At 40.2% G+C, this 21,686-nt stretch overlaps 1 protein-coding gene across 1 annotated transcript in view; it reads left to right on the top strand.

Moving 5' to 3' along the window:
* gdi2 (GDP dissociation inhibitor 2) overlaps positions 1 to 21,686 on the top strand; it is a 77,719-nt gene that overhangs the window by 11,060 nt on the left and 44,973 nt on the right. Inside the window, exons 2-3 of the mRNA XM_084330845.1 lie at positions 16,295 to 16,402; positions 16,787 to 16,886. Coding sequence (XP_084186971.1) covers positions 16,295 to 16,402; positions 16,787 to 16,886 — 208 coding nt within the window. The remainder of the gene's footprint in view (positions 1 to 16,294; positions 16,403 to 16,786; positions 16,887 to 21,686) is intronic.

Here is a 21,686-nt window from a genome sequence, read left to right as displayed (position 1 = left end):
CTCCTCTGACCTCGTCTGGTCTTTCCAAAGACCCATTAGACGGGGACAGTAATATATTTGTGGAAAAGGCTCCCTCTTGTCTAGTATATTACATGTAAAGGTAGTGATGCACGATATATCGGCCGCCGATATGGCAGTTTTTTTACACATCGGTATCGGTCTGATATCAAGATAGGGCTGATATTAAAAACAATTTTTTTTAATCTTTTTTTTCTTTTAGTTTTTACATGTTTTGGCCTTAAATATTTTCAAAATATCAGTCATTTCTGAAAAGTTACAAAAGTAAAAAAATAAATTAAAAATGCGTTTTGGAAAATAGCTCTTTATTTGATTATCATAAAGTGTTTTCTATACAGAGATATCGACATCGGTAAATATTGGTATCGACCAGAACAGCAATATTAATATCGGTTATTGGTATCGGCCACAATTTTCACATCGGTGCATCACTATGTAAAGGTAGAGCCATATGGAATCCGCGATCACGGAATCGCGGACGGAATCGCGGAATTGAGTAATAAAAATGGAATCAACTAAAAAAAAAAATTTATTAAATATTTTTTTTTTTTTTTTTTTTTTTACTTTTTTTTTTTTTTATGTTGTGGGACTTGTACAGCACTTTGTTCAACTTTGTCAGTGCTGTAAAGTTTAAACCTTTTTAAATCTTAGACAAACAAAACACTTTGCTTTCATGAAATATTGTAAGCAGTCATTTGAGGCTTCATAAAAGCAGCACAATGAACACAAATCTGTCAGTGCCGAGTCCGACCTCATCTTAAATAACAAACGGCATTGCTTGTTGTAGTTAACAAAGAGAGGCAGAGTTGATTTTGCAAAAATATATATACCTTTTTATTTTTTTTAATAATCGAATTTTATTTTCATATTCGAATGAAATAAATGAATGAAGCTTCGAAGTATTTAAGACAGCCCTATTAAATGGACTGTTATATCTTATTAAATTGTGGACATTTATTCATTCCCACTTATTAGACACTATTTCTGATGGTAAAATGAGCGTACAAAGCAAAATACAGAATTCTGAAATATTAAAACGGAAAAAACGGAATTTGGAAAAAAATAAAATGGAATTTGGAAAAAAATAAAACGGATTTCATATGGCTCTATGTAAAGGTACTAGGGGTGGAACGGTACGCATTCGTACCGTACACCGTTCGGTACGACCTCCACGGTTCGGGGCATGTGTGTATTGTTCGGTTATAATGTTAGCCGCAAGCTAGGCTAACGTTATGTTAGCAGCAAAGCTAACTAGCGTTAGCCGCAAGCTAACCGTGGAGTCACTTCGCTGTGTTCCACTAGTTCCATTAATGGGGAAGGGGGGGTATATTGACGAGGCTTGACAACAGAGGTTCAAAGATAACTTCACATTTATTAGCTGTTGGTTTAGTATAATCATTAGGGCTTCTCCTTCCAACGCAGTGTTACTGTTGACTATTTACTTCCTCGTGTGACGTCACTTCAAATACGGCTACCAGGACACTCGAATAGCAAAAGCGAGTCGAGTCGATTAGGTACCATGCAGTGAAAAGCGGCATAAGAGAATACATAATGTTTCATGCAAAAAAGTAAATATATATTTAGTACACATGATTTATTTATTTTAAATAACAGTGACTTTTCCCTTTTGATAAAGTCTAGTGCTGGTTGACCATATTCATACTTTATGTTGACGGCCTTTGTCTATAATGTGGCCACAAAAGGTTTAATTATTTTGTTTGCACTTTGTGTGCCAAACATTATTAAAGGTAAACTTTTTTTTTTACCAAATAAATGAGAAGCATGTTTAAATCAGCAATGCCTCCCCTCTCTCTCCTCTCTCCTATCTCTAACCGTCACTGTCAAAAGAATGTGCCTGATGTCAAACTGCCTCATTCTTTCAGTTTTTGCATGACTAATATGATACGAACCGAACCGTAGATTTTGTGAACCGTTCCACCCCTAAAAGGTACCAACATTTGATCTAGCGTAAATCGCCACTCTGCAGTACCGATGTAATTGGGTCGGTACCCTTAAAAGTACAAAGTTCAGTACCCAACCCTAGTCATTTGAATTGTCAAAAACACATCTTCATAAAGCATGCTCGTTGGTTGTAAGTAGGGCTTGGCGATTCATCGAATTTCAATTAGGATGTTGGCTTCCCACGATCATGAAAACAAGATAATCGAGATAAACCGCTTTTTGTGCTGCATAGTGCATACTGTGCCGATCTCATTGCGTGTTGTGAACGCAGTGCACCCTTCCTTCACAGCAGCCCCCCCCAAGCCCTAACAGTCGTTTCATCTCGTGTTAAGAGGGAGAAGGGAGCCACGGAGCGCTTCTCCAGTTATTTTTAAAACGCGTTTGGTAACTTGTAGAAGGTGACAGAAAGGCAGCCTTTGGTCGAGAAGAAAGGTAAAACAAATTCACGTCGTCGTCATATGATGTCCTCATTATCAATTAGTAATTGTGTTTTAAAAATCACGATTTCAATATCAATCAAAATAATGGTGATTATGATTTGAATGGAGCAGTCCTAGTTGTGAGGGTAGGAGATGAGAAGCCTGAGAGAGTGCTGGTGGCTTGTAGCTGTAAATCCTCAACTCATTATTAGAGCATAGAGTAAAACATTTTGATATATCGGACGATATTCCTTATATATAAATAATATATTTTAAAGAATATTTATGTAGTCCCACACCTTACTTCTTTCACCTCAGCCATCTTAAAAAAAAAGTGTGAGACAATAACTGAATTGGGGTGGGGGGGGGGGCAAACAATGTTTACAGGACTCATGCTTACTCAAGATAATCCACAGACCTGGTTCCGAACAGTTTAATTTAGGAACTATTTTCTACTGTAGTAAACAATGTATTATGACTGAGTTATATGTAAACAATGACTTGAGTATTATCACAGACTGTGATGTAGTGTTGTCAAAAATATCGAAAAATCGATACATATCGATTCTGAATATTTAAAACGGTTCCAATACTCTTTTCCCGCAATATCGATATTTAATTATTCATAATAAAAATTACAAAAAAATTGTATAAGGAAGTTGCAATGTTCATTTCAATACCTGTAATTAGGGCTGGGCGATAAAACGATAACAATAACTATCGCAATAAATTATTTCCTCGAAATAAACATGAAACGTGGTCGCAAAGTTTCGATATATCGATTTTCCAAGCTTGGATATGAGCACACACACTAACAACCAATCAGTGAAGGAGATGGCCGACAGCGGAAGGAGACCCGGAATCTAGGACTCCAGTAGTCAACAGGCTGGCTAGGATAATTAGCTTGCACGGCGCTATTTTATAGTTTACCTGCCGAGTTGGTGTGTGTTTTGAATTCTGAGGGTAACTGTTATAGTAGTGTGGGGTATACGGTGGACGTCGTTGCAATGTATTGGGGCGGAACAGAGTATTTTATGGTAGGGCTGGGCGATATAACGATAACGATAAATATCGCGATATATTTTAATAATCGATATCGAATATCGAAATTAAAAAAAAATCGAAAAATCGTTTTTTTGTTTTTTTTAAAAAAAAATTTTTTTACCTGCAACAGGGCAGTTTTAAAACCAGAGACAGTGGACAGACTTGTCTTTCTTGCCTGCAACTTAAAGTAATGGCTTTGCTTGTCCAAATGACAATACTGACCAAATTCAGATTTCTTTTTCTCTTGTCCATTTATTTTGTTTGCTTTCTAATTTAAAATACATTTTGAAACCGTCTGTACACAGTAGGCTATGTGTGCTAGCAGAACTAGTTTGTCCACCAAAAAAGCGCCAAAAGATCGAAAATAAACTAGCAGAGCCAGAACTGTTCAACTCCTCTGGAGCCACAGCCAGCAGAGAAGCCGGTTTACTTTAGCTTTTAAACCAGCTGCAGCCTTAGAACTGGAGTGTGAGGGGATGTAACACTAAAGATGGCGGCAATGACAAAGAATTGCTGCAAAATAAACATACATCTGTTGTTAAAAAAAAAAAAAAAAATTAAATTTTTTGTATACTTATAACAATTCGATAATTATCGATATCGAGAAATAAAATAAAATTATCATATCGTTATCGCGATATGATTTTTTTTTCCATATCGCCCAGCCCTATTTTATGGTCATATTTAGTACATTGTCATGGAATACACCGCTTTGAAACGAGGCTGGCTAGGTTAATTAGCTTGCACGGCGCTATTTTACAGTTTACCTGCCGAGTTGGTGTGTGTTTTGAATTCTGAGGGTAACTGTTATAGTAGTGTGGGGTATACGGTGGACGTTGTTGCAATGTATTGCGGCGGAACAGAGTATTTTATGGTCATATTTAGTACATTGTCATGGAATACACCGCTTTGAAACGAGGCTGGCTAGGATAATTAGCTTGCAAAGCGCTATTTCACAGTTTACCTGCCGAGTTAGTGTGTGTTTTGAATTCTGAGGGTAACTGTTATAGTAGTGTGGGGTATACGGTGGACGTCGTTGCCATGTATTGGGGCGGAACAGAGTATTTTAGGGTCATATTTAGTACATTGTCATGAGATACTCCGCTTGCTCTGGCTAACTGCTAACGTGCGCGGACTGATGACGACATCAACTCGACTCTCGAGACATTCGCAGCAGCAAAACAAGTCTATTAATAGCCCGTCCATCGGCGCCGGGCATACAAAGTTAATTAAACTTGACAGACATTATATCGACGATAATTATCGATATCGAGTTATATGAAAATAATTTTATCGCGATAACGTTTTTGGCCATATCGCCCAGCCCTGCCTGTAAGAGTACAGTAGTCCACACACACACACACATGTGCATTCAGTTAAGTCGGAATATGACTGTAATACAAACAGTTCAGTTTGTCAGGTACATGCAACACAGATTACAGTTTACATCTGTCTGCTTGAGAAAATACCATGTTCTGCAATAAAAATGATTGAAGTAAGATGAACAGTTATTTTTAAATGTGTGATCTAAAGATAAACAAAGGGTTTTAAAAGTGTTATACATCTCTTCTCTTATAGTACCAGAGAGAAGCTGAGGAGAATCAACCAGCAACAAAAGCAACATTTATAAATTTTTAATTTTTTGTATTTTTTTTTTACATTTTAAGATTGAACCTTTTTCCCCATGGTATCGAAAATAGTATCGAATATCGATACTTTTCAAGGTATCGTATCGAAGTTCGAAATTCCAGTATCGTGACAACACTACCGTGATGACACCATTTACCCCAAGCATTTTTATCCAAATTATGTGACTGATAGGGCCTAACAAAATTAATAGTTGGTTTCAGGTTGGTTGTCAGTTTGGCCATGGATGGGTAGGTAGGGAATTTATTTTATTTTATTTTTTTATTTTATTCTTTCCCACGGCGACTATGGATAGGGAATTTCTTTATTTAATTAAAATGTTCACAACAACATGGATGCATGTACTCTGCCAGCATGTTTAATATCCATAATACTAAATGTTTGACTAAGATTTCTATGAAACTTTATTCTATAAAAAAAAAAAAAAAATTGGATTTTCTTCTTTTTTTTTTCTTTTTTTTTTAAAAACTCATAAAATATATTGGGTCGCACCTAAATCGGCAGGGTCGGTCGGCAACCTGAAACCAACTATTAATTTTGTTAGGCCCAGGCCGATTAATCAGTCTAGTTGTTATTATTGATCAGAATGTCAGTGTCTTTCTTAAGGCGCTCCCATAGTCCAGCAGATTGTACACAGAGCAGACTCCGCGGAGGTCCGCGCGGCTCTTTGAGCTTTGATCTCAGCGGACAGCAGACCCACAGGTGCGAAGCTACTATTTTCTGACGCGCGGACATCCGCGCCGCTGACTTGGTGTCACACAAAACGCTGCTCGGCGTTTTGGTTGACATCGAACTCCATTTAATGTGACGCCGATCTGCATTTTACTCTGACCACTCGCTCCGTGCCAAGAGAGATGTTTGAATGGCTTTTCTAAATGAAGTGTGTAAAATTGCCAGTTTTATTTCGAAATATTGGAAAAGGAGATAACATAGAATGTTATCTCCGTTTCCAATATTTTTAAATAAAACTGGTGCTTTTATTTCATTGCATCTCGCTACCTGTTATTCAAGTGCGTAAAACTTTTTTTGTGGGAAATGTATAAAACTGGTGCGAGAAATGTAGGAAATAGACCGCGGACATCCGCTGAGATCTGCTCGACTATGAAAGCTCAAAGAGCCGCGCGGACCTCCGCGGAGTCTGCTCTGTGTACAGTCTGCTCGACTATGGGAGCACCTTTATCACTGTACATATTAATACTACAACTCTGTACATACATCTGATTAGCACTATTACTCAGTAGTATTTATATATTTTATACCCAGTTTAATAGGGATGCACCGAATGGGAAATTCTTGGCTGAAACCGATACCAAAAATAGGAAACAGTTGGCCGAATGCCGAAAGGCCGAAAATGATTAATATAAATATATATATAATGTATTTTTTTTTTTAGCTACCTGATTATGGCAAAAGACATGATTATGGCAAAACTTAACTTAAATAATATTAATCACTATTATGGGCCCATAAAACATTTATTCAGCACTTTTGAATGCATACATTAATTCCAGACTGACTGCTGAAAGATTGTACAATTTAAACATTTTCTCTTTGCATACAACAAAATGTGCATTAAAGTCAAGTGCATTTTCTTTTCTCTGTAGGATAACTACAACAAAGTGCATTCAGAACAAAGCCAAGGTGCTTTAAAACTGCATAAAGATCTGCATAAAGACACACACGAGAGGGATAATATCTTATAGCAGACTTAATGATGTTACTGTAGTGGCTACTGTCATAATTCATGGAATTATGGAAGGACTGTTGTATTTACTACATCTCCCGTGACTAGGCCTGCCACGATAACACATTTTGCTGGGCGATTAATTGCCCCCGAAAATATCGCGATAAGCGATATTATTGCGACCGGTTAGAGAATTTTTTTGAGAAATTTATTTCCCAAAACTTTTATTTTGAAGCCCACCGCTCCGTCTTTTCCGGTGTTTAAGACTTTTATTTTGAAGCCCACCGACCGGACCGGAAGTATTGTTGTGATTATCCTAGCCGACAACTTGTCTCGTCCGGTTGTGTTTTTTAGTTTTAACGTTAGCTACTAACGTTAGATGCAGCTACTACAGGCAATCAACGATGAGGAGGAAGCGTCAAAGCAGTATATAATAGAATAGCTGTGGTGCGTAGGCACTGCAGCACGACTCGAAAACGACCCGTTATAATAAATTAATTCATGTTTAACTTGTCCCCGTCTCCAGTCCTTTGACTAGCCCCACCCGTTCATTGTAAACAATGATGCATGTAATTGTATTAACGTTATTCTGTGTTATTCTAACGTTACACTACAAATAACGCTACTTGGTTAAAAGGAGCAACACTATTGAGAAATGTAGTTAAGCTATATGTAGCGTTGCTACTGCCCCACGGAGCTCCCGTGCTGTGCTCTGTAGTAACGCCAGCGGCCGCCCACACGGAGAGAGACTGACAAGGGGCACTGGTTCCGCCTCATTAGATTTTTTTGTTTTTTGTTTTGAATAAAGTTTTATAGAAATCTTAGTCAAACATTTAGTATTATGGATATTAAACATGCTGGCAGAGTACATGCATCCATGTTGTTGTGAACATTTTAATTAAATAAAGAAATTCCATATCCATAGTCGCCATGGGAAAGAATAAAATAAAAAAATTAAATAAAATAAATTTTATTGGCCAAACTGACAACCAACCTGAAACCAACTATTAATTTTGTTAGGCCCAAGCTGCTCACGTTATACGTTGCGCAAAGTCTGTAGCCGCGTTTAGATTACGTCATCACAACAACACTTTAGGTTACGAACGTTACGTAACCCTGTTCTTTGACATTCAGTGATATATTTTCGGTGCTAAAACCCTTTCCCCTGAAAACGCCTTTTTAACCATTTTTGTCCGATAATTTTCGGCGGCCGAATATTCGGTGCATCCCTACAGTTTTTTTTGTATCCACTTTTTCTCCCATTTTCTATATTTTTCTCCCATCCCAATTTCGTATCATCCAATTCAACCCTCCCCTGTCACGAACGCTGTTTCTTGCCTCCCACAAGCCGGCTGCAATGTGGACTAAGTCATACATAGCACAAGTCCCCTCCGGTACTTGAGGTAACAGCAGTCGCATCTTTTCACCTGCGCAGCTCGATCTCTCAGTGGCGAGGAGTAACGCGTGGGAGGCTCACGCTGCCCCCGACACTTCCTGATTCTACTGCGCAGGCGCACCAACCGACCTGTAGGAGTCGCTGTCCACAACGTCCGATCCCCACCCATCAGTTTCCCACCCCCTAATACGGCCAATGTGTATTAGTATGAACGACCAGCTAAACTGAAAGCAATGTGGAGCGCTGGGCTCGAACAGGCGAGCCCAGCGTCTCCGCATTCGTGGCGAGCGCCTTGCCCACTACGCCACGTAGCCGCCCACGGTGCATCCCTACAGTTTAACACTTTGAATGCCCAGCAGGGGGTGCACATTTAGTGCTTGAATGCCCACATCCCAGGGTTCGAAATTAACTGTGGCTTGGGGCAAAATGCCCTCGAAAATTGACCAAATGCCCTCGAAAATCAGTTAAGGGGGGCAATAAAAGCCCCCGACAGTTTACTAATTATATATATAATTATATATATGCTCTACAGTGCGAGCATTTCCCTCGTATTTGGCCCTAATAATATGTGTGTGTGCGAACCGGAAAAATCATTTACTTGCAGAGTGAAGATTACAAAACAGCTCCGCTGTTAATAGTTAAGAAACTGGACTGAAATTCAGTTTTTGGGTGGAATGCAAGGAGGGAGGGAGGCGGGGCCCGCTGCGTGTTACAGGGTGCTTGAGAGGTGCACCGTGCGAACACAGACAGACAGACAGAGAGCTCTGCTTTTCAGCAAGCATGCATAGTGCTGTATAACATTAAGTTACACTGCTATCTTAACGTTAGCAAGCTAAGCATCTGCATAGCGCGACCTGTGTAACGTTAAGTAACTTGTGTTCGGCGGGGAAAGACCGTTCCATTTGTAACACAACTCCAAAGAATAACATCCAAATGATCCTGATGCGCATTTCCTTCACAAGTATCTGGAATATTATCATTAAACTTATGCAATTTAACAGGAGTTATATATGTACGCATCAGCCATTTATATTGTATACGTTTTAGGTTGCTACGGACTGTCTAGGCCTCTTTACTTACTTAAAAAAAGGAAACATCAAGAAATATGTTATGGTATTAATTCCACCATGCCATGTGTGTTTTTATTTTATTAACTTTATTAACAGATTGCAGAATGGGTACAATTCAGTACGGGCTCTCTGAGCAAAGGAAGGAAGTGAGAGATATGAATGAGTAATGCTTGCTATGTTCGGGTAAATACGCTGATGTTATTGAACGTGTAACTATATAACTTCAGGGGAGGAAACTAACTTTTTGGCTTACCAGCCAACTGGCGAGTATCTGATTTTTTTACCAGACAAACTGATTTTTTACCAGCCAAAAAAAATCGCTAATTGTGATAATTACTTCTTTGTATGTCTTCGTCTAAATTGATTTTCAATCATAGTAATAATCACACCGTGTCTCTACTCTTTAAAATATTTATTAGCATAAAACATTAATAACAGTCTCTACTCTTCACAATATTAGCATAACACATATTAACATGAAAGAGGGATCTATTCTGGACTGGGTTGGGCTGAACTGGGCAGTGAAAGATGCTGGGTTGGACTGGGTTGGGCAGTGAAAGAAAAAAACCGAAGTATGTTGTGAAGTGTATAGATAGATAGATGTGAAATGTATAGATGTAGCAGTACTGTCTATCTGTATGTCGTGTACTGTATGTCATATGTTATGATGAATTGAAAATGGGGGACCCTGATGTAAACAAGACGAAAGTCTTTCTCTGGTCTGCATCCCCTTAACAATTGTGTGTATTGAGCCGTACTGTATTGTACCCATTCTGCAATCTGTTAATAAAGTTTTCAATCAGTCAATCAAGTTAACTTTGAACCTCGGTTGTCAAGCCACGTCAATGTTGTGTATGCATCCGAGTGTTCACTGTGCCTTTAAGACGGCACGGTGGCCTTACGACAGTGCTGTGAAGTTCCGTCAAGTGTTGTGGTAACGTCAGTTGGGTTGGTCTGCTGTTGTGCACTGGTTGAGCTAGCCCCTTTCGTGACTGCGATGTGCAAGCCAGGGGCTTTTGAGCATGAAATAAAATGTCTAACCTTACGTCGTAGTCCGGTGCGCAATAGACTAACATACACCTCTGTAATTTAAATGTGTCCTTGCCTTGGACTCGAGAGTTGTACTAGGGTTGGATGCAGTTCCCCGTTGCTCAGTCTGTCTGTTTTCCATCTTCTGTGTTTAACGTTATCTGTTTGCGAGTGCTTCCTTGACTGATGGCCAGTACCACGGGACTTTTATTCAACATTCTATATTTCCGCGGGTTGGCCAGTACTGCAGGAACTTTTATTAAACATTATATATGTCCGCGGGTTGGCCAGTACTGCGGGAACTTTTATTAAACATTATATGTCCGCGGGTTGGCCAGTACTGCAGGAACTTTTATTAAACATTAAATATGTCCGCGGGTTGGCCAGTACTGCGGGAACTTTTATTAAACATTATATATGTCCGCGGGTCTTGTGCAGTGCTCTCGTGGCACTGTCAACTCGCCAGACTGGCGAGTGGTCTTCATGAATCACTCGCCAAACGTAAAAAATACTCTCATTTGGCGAGTAAAGTGGCCTAATTTCCTCCCCTGTATATAACGTTAATGCCACAAATCGAATGCCTTTGTTAATCATAAGTAGTAACTTTGATGCAGTAGCTTGTGTGGGCAGGTCGCTTGATTGAAACTTTTTTCAAAGTTTGAAAGTGTGGACCAGATTGACGCGACACATATTGACGGATATTTATCGGCCACTGCCATCGGCACATTTGAGCTTATCGGCCGACAGGCCGATGGCAGTCAACAAGGCACTTATCGGCCGATACCGATACCCGACCGATATATATCGGTGCACCCTAGTGTTAGTGTCTAAAGTGTGTAAAGTGGGTGCTACAGTGAGTTGTTTATTTAAAGTGGGTGTGTACATGTGTGTGCTGTGAGTGTGTTTGATGGTTTGTTACATAGTGTTAATTGTCATTGAGCATCCTGATGTTGCTTACCGGGCCCTGTGACCTCTGTCCTCCTAATTGACCCTGCTCTAAAACGGGCCACCTAGGGTGAGAAGGTGTTGCGTCCTGCGTGTGAACAGAACATGCGTAACGCGGGCGGCGGACACTACTCTGTGAAAGAAGTGTGACATGGTTTTGTTTGCCGACGGCAACCAACAGAATGTAGAGCAAGGCCGTGTTCCTTCCTCTCGCCTCTCTCTTCCCCTCATTACATCATCTATGAGTTATGCAGCAGACAGTCTCTTGTTGCTTCTCAAAACGGAGGATTGTTGTCGTCTTCGGGCGTGACCGCCGAGTAGTAGGGTAATGTCGCCTACCCCCCCACCCCTCCTCCACCCCCCTTTGCCATAAGAGTTAGCCATTGTTCCATGTTCAGCCTTTCTGAATAAAGTCCACTGAATCACATGATAGGGTGCGTTTTCCTCGCTGCTAGTACAAACCCAACGGGTGTAATCGTATTAAGGCCTTTCTTTTCTTTTGGTCGGTGGGAATTCCAGAGTCATTGAAAACCCGTTTTCTCCTCAGTACCAGGGCTTCCTGCAGTGACTGTAGAGCTGCGTCCGAACTGTAATCCTCCACCAGCTCCACAGAGAAACGTCCTGGTCGTGATGAATCGCCTGTCTGGAGGTTTGTCCAATCGGCATCCCCTCTCTCTCTCTCTCTAATGGAGCGTGGATTGAACTCGAACCTTCTTTTTTTATAGCTCATCCTTTTTAGTGTTTACACACATTGTAGACTTCTTCTGTACACACGGTGTAGACTTCTTCTGTACACACATTGTAGACACCTTCTGTACAAGCATTGTATAGTATACTGCTTCTGTACATAAGGTGTAGACCTCTTCTGTACACACAGTGTGGACTGATTCTGTACACGGTGTAGACTGTACATGGCCAACAGAGAATGTTGTGTTCTGGAATTCCACCCTCAACCAGAATGAACCACAAATGAACTTGGAAAGGAAGTGAGTGTCCGCGGCTGCTTCTCCTCCCCAGCCCTCATTAAAGGTCCACAGATCACACCAACAGATTTAGATTCTAATTTTGATTCTAAAAGTACAGGACAACGAAAGGAAGTTACTTTGGATAGCTAATGTAGCGTCGGCTAGCTAGCTCGCTACCACAGGTGATATAACTGATTCTGTGTGACGCAAACCAAGCAACAATGTTTGTTTACAGCTCTCGTGTGAAACGCATTGTATTTAAATATGAATACATTTAGTTCCGCTCTGATATTTTGTTCTACTGCTCAAGCCAGACCTCTCTCCACACTGTTAGCACCGTGCCAGCAGTCCACTAGACTAGTGGGAACAACCATAGAACTATATGAGGGAACAACCATAGCACTATATGAGGGAACAACATCTTTAGTTCTCCCTCCATCTCACCCGCCCCCACTCCTGTAGTTTGCCCCATAGTTTGGGAACCACTGAACTAAGAGAACTGATGTGTTCCTCTTTACTGACTTAGTAACGGATTGCTTTACTATGTATTAGGGGTGCACCGATATGAAAATTGGCCACCGATACCGATACCGATTGTTCAAGTAACACAATCGGCCGATACCGATACCGATATTTGTGTATTATTTGTATAGTATTTGTAATTTCTTTTTAATATTTTTTTTTGTAATATTTTTTTTCTAATGAAACTACTGTATATTTGTATGTGTATGTTTGTATTTGTAGGCCTCTTTACTTACTTAAAAAAAGGAAACATCAAGAAATATGTTTATGGTATTAATTCCACCATGCCATGTAGCACTATCTCTCTCCCAGTATCGTCTGGCGGCCTGCAGATGGATACTGTTCTCTCAACCAGAGCTCTCAGCCAATGCAATATAACCATTTTGATTGACAGTCGATTCGGCCAATTACGCCACACTGCTAGCACCCACCTCCTGCTGTCCTTACCACCAATCGGCAAGCGTTTATTCATTTTCTACTTTCGGGCATGCCGCCATTGTTCTGTTTGCGAGAGCACAACAAACTTAACGTAGCTACGTTAGCTGCCCGCCGACCAGCGCTCCACAGCATGACCAAATGAGACATAATGATTTTACTGCAACAAATGTTATAATAAAACAAAGCCTTTCTATACATTTGTCTGGTTGAAAACTTTATTAACAGATTGCAGAATGGGTAGTTGGGTACGGAATGAGCAACGGAATGGAACTGAGCTATGAACGGACTAACGGAGTAATGCCTTGCTTACTGCTATCTTCGGGTAAATAATATGCTTGTTATTGAACGTGTAACACTAACTATATAACGTTAATGCCACAAAACGAATGTTTGTGTCATTTTAACAGCAGATACTTTCTTAAATGCCATCTTCCCGAGAGAGGGTGTTGACGGGGAGTTGTGTTATTAATAGCATTGAACAGCTAACCGAAAGCTAGCGTTAACTATTGTTAAAGGTTTAGCCATAACGTTACCTTGGCTAAAGTTGGGGCTATTCATAATCCAGCAATAATGGCTGCAGACCTGCAAGCAAAGTACAGCAAGTTGGCAAAGGAGTATTCCAACGCAAATCACATTTTCACCAGTAACGTTAGTCTTGCATCTCCCGGTAGCTAATGCTAGCTAACCTAGCTCATTTTAGCGTCGTCACTGAGCGACCACCTCGCGTACACAATTAATGACATGTTGCGGACAGCCATATCGGTGACAATGTTTAGCTTTTAGTGCCAAATCATAAGAGTCTGAAGCGGAGTCTCAAAAGAGAATGTTGAATATTTAGTAGTAACTTTGATGCAGTAGCTTGTGTGTGTGGGGGACTGGGGCGGGGCCGGCGTTGTGCAGGATGCGACTGAATTTATCGGCTACTGCCATCGGCACATTCGAGCTTATCGGCCGATTGCAGTCAACAAGGCACTTATCGGCCGATACCGATACCCGACCGATACATCGGTGCACCCCTACTATGTATCGTTTGCTTTACTGTGGTTACATAATTATGTATTGCTTTACTGTAGTTGGGTATGGATTGCTTTACTGTAGTTATGTATTGTTTGCTTCCCTGTAGTTAGGTAGAGATTGCTTTACTGTAGTTGGGTATGGATTGCTTTACTGTAGTTGGGTCAGGGTTTCCGTTAGAATTTTTTTTTGCAGGTCTGAGTGTCCGGTAGATTTCAATCTACCGGACAAATGGGATAAATTCCGGTCAGAGTTTATTGAGCTTAAAAACAATTGATAGACCTATATAAAGAATGACATCATCAAGGCATTTATAATATTTTAACTTAAAACTAGGCTACTTTTGCGTATCAGTCATTAATATATTCCAAATAAAATAAGTCCCTCGAGACTTCGTGCTGCTGCTGCCGACTTGAGGTGTCGGTGGGCAGTCTGCCCGACCTTAATAAACAGCAGTCTGTTATAATCACATTTTTATGAGCTAACTAATTCCGTTATATTGGACATTTGTATTAATTATATCAAGCGAAGAACTGAGAAATTTGGCACCGCTGTGTCAGCGCGAGCTGGCTGCTGATATATTTACGTGAAGCATGGAGCACTTGGAGCAGGCAGAGCAGAGCAGTGGTGTCAGCAGCGCCCCCACCCAACAGCTGAATTGCCAATGGCTGAATTGGAGTACTGCACCCTGCCAAGCCATGCTTCACGTAAATATATCAGCAGCCAGCTCGCGCTGACAGCAGGATGTCATTATTAGACCGGCTGCTTGGTGAGATTGTTTCGTTCATCGCATAGGCTATATAATTTTAGCCTATTTTAATACAATTCAAATAATCTAATTGTGTTTAGAGGGAATTATTTTCACCGGACATTATGACCGGAGAGATTAAATATGTCGGACTTCAACAGATTTTGCCAGTCAAATACCGGTAATTACCGGCTAACGGAAACGCTGAGTTGGGTATGGATTGCTTTACTGTAGTAAATATTAGAGTTGGGGGTACCGAACTCAGTACGAGTACCAATTTACGTTAGATCAAGCAATCAATCAGTGCCATATTTCAGTATCTTGAGAGCAGGTAGAGTAAGACCCAGGCACCCAGGTAGAAAATAATCAGAATTCCAATGATGCACAATTGTCATTTCATAATGGACACAAACCAGCATGGACCTTCAATTTGAGAAGCTATGACATCTAGCTCTTCAGCCCTGTGTTCGACAGCCCTGTGACAACTCCTCTAGAAGTAGAAGCTATGACGGCTAGCTCTTCAGCCCTGTGTTCGACAGCCCTGTGACAACTCCTCTAGAAGTAGAAGCTATGACAGCTAGCTCTTCAGCCCTGTGTTCGACAGCCGATATGTGTTGTATGCTAAATTTGCAGGAATGTTAAGAGGTTAATCTTTTTTTTTATGGTAACGAGACCTTGAATACTCAGGATGCACCCATACGGCAGTCCTAAAGTATTTGGCAGATACGCCGTACTGATCACATGATCTATTACTTTTCATGAACAGTACAGACATGGACCATCAGGCTTGGGGCCAGGGGGTAAAAATGTTTCACATATAATTCATGTTTCTCAATTAGAGAAATTCTGAAAATGCTTTAGATTTTTTACATATTACACATGGTTTTGGTATCCGTTTTTATTAGTTGAGAAAGTGTCCCATACTCGAACCTTGCACTGATATCTGTATCTGTGCAGTATCTGATACCAGCATCGTCATTGGTCCATCCCTAATGTCTAGTATACTGGGCACTGTGTGCCCTATCATCTATTGGAAATGTATTGCATACTGTCTCATTTTATTTGGTTAATTGTTTGATGTGTGTTTTAATTATTACCCTTACTTCTTCTGTCATGTATATATCTGTCTCTTTTCTATTTATTTTATAAAAATTGTTTTTCCCCTTCGAGAGAGGCCCTTTCATCCTCACCAGGCCGTCATTGTTCTTTATTTACATGCCTGGTTAAATAAAGGTTTAATAGAAAATAAATAAATACAAATAAAATGTAATTGTTGTAGCTGTGTGTTGATCTAGGGCTAGGCTACAGAACATCTGTGAAACACACCGGATGTTTGTGTAGCCTCGTTTGTTGGACGTTCTGATATTGATTGTGGATTTGTTCTCTCCAACAGGAATGCATCCTGTCCGGGATCATGTCGGTGAAAGGCAAGAAAGTCCTGCACATGGACCGCAACTCTTACTACGGAGCCGAGAGCGCCTCCATCACGCCACTGGAAGATGTATGTCAACCTCCTGACTCCTTGTTGGGCTTTTTGGAATGAATGAATGCATTTATTATTAGTGCCTTTTTAGTACTGGGACTCAAATCATTTCACAATGTAGAGGGTTACGTGCAATGTAGCACCCGACCTTGAGAATTAACTCTTCTAAACCCACAAGATTCTGAACGGAACCCTAACCAAAAGCCGTCTCATCGGAGACAACAAGCCTGTTTTATTGAATCCTTTTTTATTTGAACATTTTGATGACTGAGGGCCAATTTAGAGACATAGGGTTCTGTCTCCTGTCTTCACCTCCTGTCTCACGTCTTTACCTCCTGTCTAACGTCTTCACCTCCTGTCTCACGTCCTCACCTCCTGTCCTCACCTCCTGTCTCCTTACAGCTCTACAAGCGCTTCAGCCTCCCCGGTAACCCACCTGAGTCCATGGGAAAGGGTCGCGACTGGAATGTGGACCTCATCCCCAAGTTCCTTATGGCCAACGGTAAACATGAACCACTCTTTATATTTTTTTGTTTACTGCATTTATATATATACATATACACACATACATGCTCCTTCCACCACTGGCTATCATCAGTCTCACTATGTCTGCATTACCTGACGAGGTAGCAAAGACAGTATTAATTGTTCCATAACACCCTACGCTCCATTACCCATACGGTACGAACTTTGAACTCTGTTGCCTATACTCAATTTATACCTACCTAGTACCTACTGCTTTCACTGTCTACAACTGCCTTACTGTAATCATAATAACTACCTAACTCATACTATAGTCTATAACTGTATGATAGCATGTACAATAATGCTGTATATACTATATATATATGTGTGTATTCTTACGGTGTATATATATCTATTCACATCTGTCTCTCTGTACATACCTGTATTTTTACATATCTGTAGATACTATATCTGTACATATCTCTTACCTACTCTTACTAGTTATGCTGCTGGCCAGTATGACTTAATATCAGTGTCTTTATACCTGTATCACTATACATATTAATACTACAACTCTGTACATAGTACTAATCTATATATTTTTACCCAGTTTAATCACCTGTACATTATATATCACTATTGCACTTGTTATATTTGCACTCTGGTTGGATGCCAAACTTCTGTTCATTGTACTGTACTTGTGCTGTATGGTGACAATACAATACATTTGAATCTAATCTTACCTTCTCACTTTGCATCCAAAAAAAATATATTCTGCAGGAATCGCGCTTTACTATAATACACAAAACACGTTGTCATTTTTCGGCCTATTTATGAATCGTTTTCAAATAAACGCTAGATTATCGATAGTATATGTGTACTTATGCACGCTAGAGAAGCGGGCTGATCAGCACACACACACTCACAGCCACACACACACATATGGGACACACTGATATATAGGTGAAAAGAGCTCTGATTATCCCAAGACTGGTAAAATAGATTCCTTACCTCAGATCAGATGTTCTCCAAAAAGATTATTCCAATTCCTGATCGCCATTCCAAATATTGATCGCGTTTATTGATCCAATGCTGGGTACTGGTAACACATATTCCACGCTGTTTTGCGGCTCGGCAATGAGTGGGATCATCTCCGGTTACATGCCTGACAAGTAAAATGTGGAATCCGAACTCTTTTTTTTTCCATCCATTTTATTCAGTCCAATCCAATGGGGTGCAATACCATCCGGAGAGACGATAGGGGGCGGTATTTTCCCTGTTCGAGCTCAGACAGATCCCCACTGGTAACATGAGGCTAGATTGATGAAAAATTTATGGAAATCGATAATAAAAAAAATAACGATTAAATAATGAGATTTCTCGTTCTTGGCACTCAACGCATTGGCATGAACTAACGAGATTTCTTGTCGTTGGCACTCAAAGTGTTAACACATTCCCTGCCACGGTTATATCCATCAATGTAGGCTCACTGCCACCACTCTAAGCCTATGGAGATGTTCACCTTCTTTGCAGGGCTATAACTTTTTAAATTGTATTGCTAAATTGACATTACTATGGCCCATTCAACATCGATTATCTATCGTTCAGGATGTAGGAACGTTATACTTTTTCATTAATAGATTCTTCCAAAAATACCTTCTAGAATATACCTTCTAGAATATAAGTGTTTTTATCGTTTTCTGCAGTAATTCATAGAACGTGAGTTATAGGCATAGGCGCATATATAGATTATCAACTGCCGTTTATTTCCGATACACGCTATATTAAAAAATTCAACTGTATGATCATATACGTTATGATTCATCATGCGCGGATGAAAGGGGGGGGGGGGTCGTTTATAATTCCGTGATCGTCAGTAAATGCTTTATGTAGTATATGGGTGATATATTGATCAGATCGGTTTGCAGTGAAAATAATAAACAATCAAGCTGAAAGTAACGTTACTGTCCTCTTACCGTTCGCCGATGAGACTGGAGGAAAAAGATCCCACTTATTTGACGTCGATCTACTAGATCCATTTCCGGTTTGTATGGCGCAATAAACGCCCAAATCATATCTATTATTGAGTTATGGCAGCGATCCATATGCACGCCAGTGTTTGTCTGTAGTCCCGCAACGATATGTGACTGCCGGGCGGATTTCCCAGATGCACCGATGGCCACTTCCGGTTGTAACTCGCCCGATCATCCACCCGGCGGCGGTATTGAGGCATTGCACTATTGTGCAGGGTCCCACTGCATCACCAGAGGCTGGGTGGTGGAATTATGAATGCCATGGCGAAAAAATTAAATATGATCTCAATATCGCTGTACAGCGTGGTCTGGCAGAATTCGTATGGCTGGCAAACACGCTGTACAACGGGATTGGCAGTGGATGTGTTAAGAGTCAGACACACTTGGTGGTTGACGGTACAGATTTTCTCGGAATACCGATCCCCTCTCCCGCGCCGTGCAGGAAATGTCAGGTGGCATGTGTGAAAGTGTTTAAAGTCGGGGCATGTTCTCTCCCATGTGTGAAAGGGTTAAAGGTCAGGGGATGTTGTCTCTATGTGTGAAGGGGTTAAAGGTCAGGGGATGTTGTCTCCCATCGTGGCGAGGGCCTGTGAAGCCCATTGGGACACGTGGTTGTAGGGAGTGTGTGTTGAAATATTTTGATAAATTGCATGTATTCAAGATATAGACTATAGCTGATGGTTTTGTATGTGTCAACTGCACTGATTCAGCTACTGATTTAATCACATTGAACACATTGGATTTGGTTTCCTTGTTTATTTAACTATGTTCACACACGGCAAGCCTTAGTGCTCAATTCTGATTTATTGTTTAGACCTGATTTTCTTTTGTTTGGCTGTTCACAGTATTATTATTATTATTATTATTATTATTATTATTATTATTATTATTATTATTATTATTATTATTATTATTATTATTTATTATTATTATTATTATTATTAAATTATTTTTTTATGTGGCCAATATCAGATTCCAGTGTGAACTGGTCACACTCCTGAACTGACCTGCATGTGCAAATTAACAATAAAGAAGATGGACGTTCATGCGTAAAAGTCGCATGACTGTTCAGACTGAGGTCACATTGCAAAACAAATTTGACCTGTATCTGATTTATATCACATATGAAAGTGGCCCACATCAGAATTGAAAAAGATCAGATTCCATGGGATTTGTGTTGTTCACACTGTAATCTGATCTGAGTCACAATATGAGCAAAGAAATCATATCTGGGCCACTTCCGTCTGCAGTCTGAGCGCAGCCTAATGAGTGGGGAAACACTCGTAATGATGATTATTTGTTTAGTGAAGGACAGGATCACATAGAATTAGGGGTGCACAATATTGATTTTTTTACCCCGATATCGATACCGATAACTTTCTGCTCCTCAAGGTCGATACCGATAACCGATATATATATATTTATTGTATTATATAATTTTTTTATGTATATTCCTGTAGTTTTGACCTAACCAGATTTATCATGACATGAGCGTTACTACTATGAACAAAACAAAGCCAAGAGAACAGTTTTGACTCTTCAAATAAAGTGACTATATTTATTTTTCCAAATAAATATAATTTTGAGTCGATCACAAAATTCACAATCCGTCAATGTAAGTAAGTAAGTAAGTAAGTATTTATAAAGCACCTTTCATACATGTCATGTAGCTCAAAGTGCTGTACACAATTATAGGCATATATAACGATAAAAGCAATAAAGTCATAGTGATCAGTTAAGATCAATGTAAAAAAAAAAAAAAAATAATAATAATAATAGTAACGTAAAAATGAAAATAACGTAAAAACAGTCATTTGCTTACCAGTTTGGGAGAACAGGTCCGCACAGACATTTCCGCTCAGTGGCAACCGGAAGTGCACTAAACCAATGCACTTGTATGGTAGGTAGCAATGTTTAGGTCTTATAATGCTAGTGTAGTTACGTTTTTATCAGTGGTCATAGTTGGGTCCATAGTGCTTTACCAAGTCCCACGGATCCATCAGTGGCCGTGTATTGTGTGCGTATGTACCCGTTCGCTCATGTGGTCAGTGGCCAGAGTTGGGTCCACAGGACTTATCCAAGTCCCATGGACCCATCAGTGGCCGCGTCTTGTGGTAGAAAGAAAGAAAAAGAAAAACGTATAAAGAAAACAGTCTAAAGTTTGAAAGTTTGGGAGGTCCGCAAAAACACGCCTTCAGCTCAGAAGCTGAGGCGTGTCAAAAACTTTTGAAAAACTGGAGGCGTGTCTCCTATTGTACCCATTCCTTCATCTAAGAAGTTTGAAAGTTTGGGAGGTCCGCAAAAACACGCCTTCAGCTCAGAAGCTGAGGCGTGTCAAAAACTTTTGAAAAACTGGAGGCGTGTCTCCTATTGTACCCATTCCTTCATCTAAAAAGTTTGAAAGTTTGGGAGGTCCGCAAAAACACGCCTTCAGCTCAGAAGCTGAGGCGTGTCAAAAACGTTTGAAAAACTGGAGGCGTGTCTCCTATTGTACCCATTCCTTCATCTAAAAAGTTTGAAAGTTTGGGAGGTCCGCAAAAACACGCCTTCAGCTCAGAAGCTGAGGCGTGTCAAAAACTTTTGAAAAACTGGAGGCGTGTCTCCTATGTACCCGTTCCTTCATCTAAAAAGTTGGGTCCACAAGGCTTATCCTAGCCTCATGGATCCATCAGGTTTTTCCAAGCCATAACTATTTGTAAGCTAGACTGTATAGGTACGTTTTTAATTTTCCTTTAAAAATGTGTATAGAGCTGGCGTTTCTGATGTGTGTTGGTAGTGTGTTCCATAGTTTTGGGGCATAGTTG

Source organism: Notolepis coatsorum (genome assembly GCF_963971535.1).
Source record: "Notolepis coatsorum genome assembly, chromosome: 15".
NCBI lineage: Eukaryota > Metazoa > Chordata > Actinopteri > Aulopiformes > Paralepididae > Notolepis > Notolepis coatsorum.
This window is presented reverse-complemented; position numbering and strand designations above follow the sequence as displayed.